The sequence below is a fragment of the Hyperoodon ampullatus genome, assembly GCF_949752795.1.
Source record: "Hyperoodon ampullatus genome assembly, chromosome: 7".
NCBI classification, from domain to species: Eukaryota; Metazoa; Chordata; class Mammalia; order Artiodactyla; family Ziphiidae; genus Hyperoodon; species Hyperoodon ampullatus.
Genome location: NC_136920.1, coordinates 17,320,232 through 17,329,065, shown reverse-complemented (window position 1 = coordinate 17,329,065; position 8,834 = coordinate 17,320,232). Strand labels below are relative to the sequence as shown.

General features: G+C 43.3%; 1 protein-coding gene across 1 annotated transcript in view; it reads right to left on the bottom strand.

Annotated features, from left to right (window-relative positions):
• Window positions 1–526: 526 nt before the first annotated feature.
• Window positions 527–8,834, bottom strand: part of PHF21A (PHD finger protein 21A) — a gene marked incomplete at its 3' end in the record, with an annotated part of 159,068 nt that continues 150,760 nt past the window's right edge. Inside the window, exons 14-17 of the mRNA XM_079709165.1 lie at window positions 4,223–4,378; window positions 2,851–2,926; window positions 2,127–2,230; window positions 527–796 (exon numbers count right to left, since the gene is read on the bottom strand). Of these exons, the coding sequence (XP_079565291.1) occupies window positions 527–796; window positions 2,127–2,230; window positions 2,851–2,926; window positions 4,223–4,378 (606 nt within the window). The remainder of the gene's footprint in view (window positions 797–2,126; window positions 2,231–2,850; window positions 2,927–4,222; window positions 4,379–8,834) is intronic.

Below are 8,834 nucleotides of genomic sequence, written 5' to 3'. Positions count from 1 at the left end.
CTGGGGTTGGTTAAATCTCGATTTCCTCTTTTTGGTTTTATAGTAGTGAAAGTTTAGAAACAGGAAAGCCCACGCACTCTTTGGACTTGTCTTCTCTACCTAAACAAACAGCTCAGCAAATAAGGGTCTGGAACCTGCTCCCCCCCACCCCGTGGCCCGTCCCCGCTCCCCACCCAACAAAACAAAAGCGAGCCCACGGTGGTGGGGGGGGCTGCCGCAGGCACACACTGGCGTGTAACAGGGAGAGCAAGTGTATTATCCACTCGGCGTGGTGCTGGCCCAGAGCCTCCAGCTGGCACGGTTTCATGTGGCGTGGTCCAGTCTTTGCATGTACACACAGAATAAGAAGGATCAATTGGCAAACTCTGGTGCCACCCGGCACAAGCATCTTCTCTCTCTCTCTGGAACCAAAGAACCAAAAGAATTCTGTACTTTCCAGAAGAAATCTGGCTTTGCTTGTCTAGAGTCTTCAGTGTTTTGCTCTCCTTGCCACTGGGATCCCGTGGCTTCTCCTAGCAGGGCTCTGTTATTTAGTCTCTTCCCCCTGGTTACAGTTCGCTGTGCAGCTCTGGGAGGAGGAGGACGGGGGCGGGGAGGGCGCCGGCGTGGAGGTGCTGGCGTTGGCAGGGGGAGTGCAGTCCGGGCCATTGGAGACGGCCCCCAGAGTGGCCTCAGAGTCTACGGGTTTGGAGAGGTCGATGCCGTGGATGAGGCGGATCAGCTGTTTTACCTTCTCCAGGGAGCTGTGCATCTCCTTCTGCCGGGCCAGGATGGTGTTCTTCATTTCCATGCATTTCTGCAGCCAATGAGAAGGGCAGTGGCACTGAGCCTCCGGCTTTTCTGACAGGCCTGGCAGCCCTCTCCAGATAAAAGAATCCCTGTTGACTAGTGTGCGGCCCCTAGACCTTGTTCTGCTCCACACTGGAGTGGCTGCTGCTACCCAAGGGAAGGAGGAGGCCCAAGAGGCAAGAGACAGAGGGCAAGTGAGTGGTTTAAAAGCCCACTACTTGACACTAGGACTTAAAACCAAACATGAACTACCACTATAATACTACAAAGTACAAGGCATTAAGAAAAAGCTCTCACAGCTGGACTGAAGCTGGTTTGGGCAGGTCTGGGTATGCATCTACCTTGCTAATGGCGCTGATACGCTCAGGGCTGGGCTGAGCTTTACAGGGCAGACACAAGCCAGTGGTATCTGGATTCAGTTTGAGGGCCTGCTGAGGATCACTGGGTCAGCAAGATTTTAGAGGCAGGGCCTGGGGTGGGATATTTAGTGATATTTAGGAGAATCAAAGACTGCAGCCAACAGAAGGCCTTCTGCTTGGTCAGGGACCTGTAGTCTTTTGCCCTCTTGTACTTGGCCTCCCACACCTGCTGGCTTCTGTTCTAGGCAGGAAAAGCGATGTGAAACCTGCCAGCCACGGGCAGTATGATGAGAGACAGCGTGACTGCCACCAAGTCCAGGGCACCACCTGGCGTCCATGAGGGCTGAGGCCACCTCACTCCAAGAAGGGGACCTACTCAATGGAAAAGAAAGCCTGCTCCTGTCAGGAGGAGCCTCTGAATCCCTGCTGCAAACACAAACCTCTTTCCCACCTGGTCAGCCAGGGGTAGTATTTACTTCCAGTACTTGTCTCTAGAAAGCGCTCTTCCTCAGGCTGGTCAGATAAACCTGGAGAGGCAATCAGCAGGGCATGGAAGAGGGGGCGGGAGGAAAGAGCCATGCAGATGGACCCACTAGCTAAGGCGACTGGGAAGAATTACACGCGGGGGCCTGGTCTGTGTCAGGCGGCTCCACACTCCTCCCAGACACACTCAGGAGCACGCAGGGGTGCTGGCTATGCTGCTGTAGTTGCTACTTGATCTCTTCAGCCAGAAGACTGAAAATCTTCTCTCAGGTCAAAGCCAAGAGGATGTTCCAGAGCTTGGCTAAGGCACTGTATACCAAATGGCCACCTGTACCTGAGGGCCAAACTCTAACTGGAAGCAAACTGCAACCACCCAAGTTAACAGTGTTAATAAGCTGAAGGAATGAATCAGCGCTTGAGAGCCACACGTACTGTTATGTACATAGAAAGTTCTGTACCTCTGTACCTATCACCGAAAGCATGAGGTTTACTTACACTTATAGAATTGCTGAGCTGTTTCACCTTCTGCTCTAGTTGTTCTCGTTCTTGTTTTAAATCTGAACTCCATTTAAGTAATTTCTGTTTTTCTTCTTCTTTTGCTGGGAAAAAAGAAAAAGGAACTTGTTTTTGACAATAAATTCTTTGAAAAGGCCACGATGTTCAGAAGGCTTGCCAAAGAAGGTATCTTCCTCAAAGCTCCCCAAGCCCCACAGCCAGTGCACAGAACCTGCCCACTTAGACTTTCCTTTTATATGTAAAGGGACGCTAAGAAAACTGTCGGTGGCTTGGGCCTGGCTTTACATAAATATCACTTCTCATTTTTCCCCCCCAAGAAAGTGCTACAACAAACTTTTTATTTCGTTCAATAAAAGCTTTTCTTTCTTTTTTTTTTTTTTGCGGTACGCGGGCCTCTCACTGCTGTGGCCTCTCCCGTTGTGGAGCACAGGCTCCGGATGCACAGGCTCAGCGGCCATGGCTCATGGGCCCAGCCGCTCCGCCGGCATGTGGGATCCTCCCGGATTGGGGCACGAACCTGTGTCCCCTGCATCAGCAGGCGGAGTCTCAACCACTGCGCCACCAGGGAAGCCCCAAAGCTTTTCATTTTTAACTTTACAGTTCCTTTTGAAAACAAAACAAATACTGTCTCCTAGTACTTTTTTTTTTTTTTTTTTTAAACAAAGGGAGGCTTATACAAAAGGCAGTATGGCTAATTCTTTACCTGCTTTATAGGCAATATAGGAATGAACAATTGCTAAAGTTCCAGGCCATGGAATTGCTTCTTCTTTCTTCAGCATCTGAAAAGATTTTTAGAATTTTACCCTTGAGAAAGATATATAAACACACATCCACTGTGTAGTAACAAGCAACAGTGTCTGTAGCTATTGGCAGACAAAATCCAGGAAGGATTTATGGTGGCAGTGTTGCAAAACCCTGGTCTATAGTTTCTGGACTACAAAGTCCCAGTTATCAGCCTGAAAGAATGAGGGTCAACGGCAGGAAGAGCCAAGCCACCTGAGCCCTGGCTTAGAAAGAGGCTGGGGGTTGGCTAGGCATTCCCCTCTTTTCATGCCTGCTACACGACCCCCAACTACTCCCAACGGTCAGAACCATCAGCACACAAGCTGCAAGTCTGCATAATGGCAGCAGCCACTGGCAGCTTCGTCCTTGACCTGACATGGGATGCCTGTCGCAATTTTAGCTTATATGTGCCTCAAAGACAGCCTGACCAAGGAAATTAAATATCAGTTCCGAGTACTGAAGTATATAATCTAGACCCCGAGTAGAAAATTATCAGAGGGTCACAAAGCAGTATCAGGAAGAGAACAGAGAGAACTGTCTCTACTACATCATGGAGACAGTAAGGATGAGGACCAAGATTTAAAGGGGAAAACCAGAATTCCCTCAAATCAGGATTCCAAAGAACCGAGCAGGACCCCAAAGCTTGCTGAGCTACTGGGCTTATTTATTTAATATTTATACTTTTGCCTACTTCCAAAAAGGTCTCAAGACAGCTTATAATAAAAACATAAAGACATAAAGATACATGGATAATTTAAATAAAAAGTCAGAAATTAAACAGAAAAGGGAGGGAAGAGGCTTTCTCTTTTCTTTCAAATCCATGAAATATTAAGACAGTACTTTTATAGTTAGTTCTCTATCCTGATGATGACACAGGTTAAAAGTAAAACTGCTCTTATTTGAATTAAATGATCAATTGATCAATTGGGCACTTTCCTTTAAGGATTTTATTTCCAGAGTTTCAACCATATGCTGAGTTTGGACTATTTTTAGAGAATGACACAGACAGTCTTATGGACTTTTAAGGGTAAAGGTAATGAAAAGATAAGTCATTTCAAATAGAGGGAAGCAGTTAGGGTCACTCCACCTGTACATGAGTCACTGCCTCATGAACAGAGAACCTCTGAGAGGAGGGATGCTGTGGGGGTGAGTGCTGTGCTATGAACAGGGCAGATGTGGCTCGGAGAACTACTAGAGAGGAAAGAGACTCAGCCATTCCCTCAGCTTAGAGGGGAAAGGAGGTCCTTCTCCTCCTCCTCCGTCCCTCATCCTTTCTGACCCACCCACAGTACCTGGTCCTGACATCTGGGACAGATCCACATGCCCTTGGGAATCGTTTTCAGAGGAGGGTCCAAGCAGTCCAGATGATATACACGGGAACACGTGTCACACATCAGCAACTGGCCACTTTTTCTGCAAACACTGCAAAAATCCTCATGGATATCACCCTATGAAATTGAGAGGAAAGGTAAGAGAAAGGACAAAAAGGTAAAATTGGAATGTTAACGTGCACATTCTGGATACATATAAATGTTTTAGGACAATCAGCTGTGCCCCTCCAACTCATTGCAAGAGTGTTCAAGAAAAGCAGGAATTACCAATGGTGCAAGCCTGCTCTATAGAGTTGAGGTTCCCCAGGTGGGGCTAGTATTCTTAACCTTAAAGTAGAGTTTACAAGCAACTGTAACTGTGGGGTCACCTAGGCCAAAATTAGCTTTACAGGTGATAACTCAGCATGTAAGTTTTGGTACAGTCCAACTCACAAATCATAAAGTTTAAAGACACTGAAATCCATTCATCATCATTTCCCATCATCATTGGGAAAGAAGACAGACAAGAAATGGAGGTTTTCGCTAAACTCTTTGCTTGCTCTGGGAGAAAAACTATAGTCAAAGTTCAAATGGGAAAGTATTAAGTCAGGAGCAAAGTAAACTCCTATGAGTTTTCTAACATGAAGAATTAAAAAAGCCAAACAGCTGACAGCGTTCTCTTAAAACCAGTATTTGGCATTTGCTGTTCAATGGACCATTCTATTCCAGGAGGCTTTATTCTTCCCTGTAAAATGCTTCACCAGATAGATAAAGAAGAGCAGCCTAAGTGCACTCTGCTAGTCTCCCCCGCCTCCATCAGTGATGGTTCTGGTTCTCAGGTGAGTCTGTGGGAGCCCTCTCAACAAAAGGCACCATCAGAAAAAAGCAGATCTATTTAAAATTTGGACAGAACACATTAAAAAAAAATTAAAGAGGTGTTTTTCAGTAAGTCAATCCGTGGCCTGTTCTCTAAACAGGATTAACGCTGCTGATAAGGACACCAGGGAAGGGAAGACTGAAGGGTCAGGCCAGAGGTTAACTAACAAGGCAGCACCTCAACTTGGAGTAGACCCCCGCCTTTTCACTTCCAATGTGTTGTTTTAGAATTCTAGGCTATTCTGACAGAAGGCCTAATACAGAAATTTTGCACAAGAAGCAATGATACAGAAAGCGATGCCCAGTTCTTCCTTTCTATGATAGAACCCTTCAACCACGATTGCTGAAAGGAACATATCTTCCCAGACCTACTATTTCTATCCAAAGGAAAGGAAAGGAACTATCTGGCAGTATCTACATATCTAGGGTATCTGGCGGCCTAGAAAACTGGCTGCAAAAAGTTGTAAGCTACATCAAAGTGTGGATGGATGTTAATCTTTTTTAGTAAGACAGTGTTACCTCTGGGCAGTCAAAAAAAGAGATACTTAGTACACGTGTAAAAATACTACATAAGAATGCAGCCTAACAGTGTAACTTCAAGGCACGGAAAGATGTTAAAGTTTCATCCCTAGATTAACTGTGACTTTCTTCTTAAAATCAGCCTGAGGGTGGCTCTCCTCTAGAGACCTAGTCTTTCTTGAACCTTCGCCCCATGTTGTAAGTCTGCATCTTTAATAAGTTTATAATAATTTTATGGCTTCAGAAACTCTTTTACACGAACCACAGGTAAAATTATCACTGATGAAGTAAATGAGACAAACCGGACATCTTATTCCAAATACCTATCTTATTTGTTGGGTAAAGAGTTCTGCTCACTTCCCTTTGCTCCAGAGTAAGGAGAACATCAGGAAGTGGAAGGTGGAGAGTACATAAAATAAAGGTTAAATAATTTCTTTCAAGTTCTTAAAGGAAAGAAAACTTCTATCCTGTTTACATATCCTGTAGCAGCAGTTCATAATCTTTTCAGTGTCAGAACCCCTTAGTAACTCTTAAAATTACTAACGATCTCAAAGTGCTTTGGCTTATGTGAGTTGTATCTATTGCTATTTATCGTACTAGAAGTTTTAAAACTTTTTTATTTTGAAATAAATAACAGAACCACAGGAAGTTACAAAAATCATGTATTGAAGAATGTTAAAATCCAAGAACACACAAGGGCACATTCTGTTAGCCCTCAGAGCACTATATATCACCACTTATCATGTAGTACCTGGAAAACTCCACTGTCCTACTTTTGAGAGAATGAGTATGAAAATGGCAAAGAATATTTTGGTATTATCATGAAAATATTTTTGATTTTATATTTTGATTGATATTATATTTTAAAATACATAAAAATATATCTTATATTTTGACCCCCTGTAAGAGTCTCAGTATCATACCCAGACCACAGATTGAGAACTACTGCCCACAGAAATGAATATAAAATGCCAAGATATGTATTTCATCCACGCAGAATTGGTTCTTTGCTTAAAGAGAGCAGAGGAAGTCCCACAGAGTTGCTGCACCAGGTCCAAAGGGTTATTAGGCTTTGGTGACGGACCAAATTACTACCATAAACCAAATAGTAAGTTGAATGATGGCTGACCCACGATCCTTTGCTAGGAGCTAAGGATGTATGTTTTTTGGAAACACCCTGGCTGTATCAATTGCAACTTCATCATCTGCTAAACAAATTTTATAACTGTGTCAACATATCTTCCCTTCTCATAAAAATGATGATAGTGGCAACAAGATACATCCTAAAGATTAGTGACCGGCTGGGTCTTATATTACCAACTCCTTCTAGATGGTTACTGATCCCCAGGAAATGCCTGCCTCTCAACTGTGATTGTTTAATTAATATTGCTGGCGCTTATGCTACCCAGCAGCAAACACAGAGCCCTGTGTGTTGATTTAAATCACTGCCACTGTTGGGACACTGTAAAAGTAGAAGTCAATTATCTTTAAAGAAAATCCATTCCACTAGGTTTAATCGAGAAAGTTCTCAACATATTTAATGGTTTTAGAAAAGCTTTCTTTTACCTTTTGATTCCTGAAAAGAACAAAGTTTCCATTTTAAGATGAAACCTGGCAAAAGCATTTAGTTTGTTATTTGATCTGAGTGGATCCTTTGGGTTCAGTCTCTCAAAGAAAATCATAAACCTCCTCAGCCAAAAGTCACAAAAAAGAAAAACAACATTCTTTAGGAAAGATACTCACTTGCAGACCCACAATCATCTGTCCCCCAGCATCTGTGCATCACCTTGCAAAGGATCCCTACCAAGAAGCCATGAGCTGGCAATACCTTGGCAATGCTTCAACTGAGGAAAACGGAGATAATCTTTGGTGCAAACAAAGTTTCTGACAGGGACTCCCTGTGCTCATTAACAGGACAGGTGGAAAACCTGTGTCCATCACTAATGCCAAAAACCAATGCTGAATCTTGAGAGCAAGACTGGGTCTGTAGCTACTAGCTATTGTCCAAGGAAGGAAACCTGCCCGAGAACTCTTCTATGACCCTGGTCCTCCAAAGATGACACTTCCTTTGTTGTTTCTGGAACTGTAACTCAGGATGTGCATACGGTGTTCTTTTGCTCTTTGGAGATGGGTAGACCTAATTATTAAGTACTAAGAAGCTTCAAGTTCAAGGGATTTTTACCTGAAGATGATCCTAAAGACAAGCTCTGTAATTCACAGAAGAACTGGGATGTGCACAAAATGAAACTCTTGGTTTCCCTCCTCAAACCTGCTCATCTTCCAGTAAATGGCAGCTTCATCCTTTCAGTTGTTTAGGCCAAAACCTTTGGCTATTCTATTTTTCTCACATCCCCTTATCTAATCCTGCTGGCTCTTCAAAATACATGCAGACCCGATGAGTTTTCTCCATCTCTACTTCTGCCATTCAATCAGACCAAGCCATCATGAGCACTTCCCAGGATGACTGCAACAGCCTCCTAACTGGTCTTCCTGCTCCCATCCTATCCTCCCCACAGTCTCTTCCCCATTGTCAGACACAGTGATCACTCTAAAATCCAAGCCAATTTTGCAAATGCCTTAAAAATAATAAATGCACAGGATAGATCATACCTTGGGTCACAAATCAAGCCTTGGTAAATTTAAGAAAATTGAAATCGTATCAAGTATCTTTTCCGACCACAATGCTATGAGACTAGATATCAATTACAGGGAAAAAACTGTAAAAAACACAAACACATGGAGGCTAAACAATACACTACTAAATAACCAAGAGATCACTGAAGAAATCAAAGAGGAAATCAAAAAATACCTACAAACAAATGACAATGAAAACACGACGGCCCAAAACCTATGCGATGCAGCAAAAGCAGTTCTAAGAGGGAAGCTTATAGCAATACAATCCTACCTCAAGAAACGTCTCAAATAAACAACCTAACCTTACACGTAAAGCAATTAAGAGAAAGAAGAACAAAAAACCCCCAAAGTTAGCAGAAAGAAAGAAATCATAAAGATCAGAGAAGAAATAAATGAAAAAGAAATGAAGAAAACAATAGCAAAGATCAATAAAAGTAAAAGCTGGTTATTTGAGAAGATAAACAAAATTGATAAACCATTAGCCAGACTCATCAAGAAAAGAAGGGAGAAGACTCAAATCAACAGAGTTAGAAATGAAAAAGGAGAAGGCACAACTGACACTGCA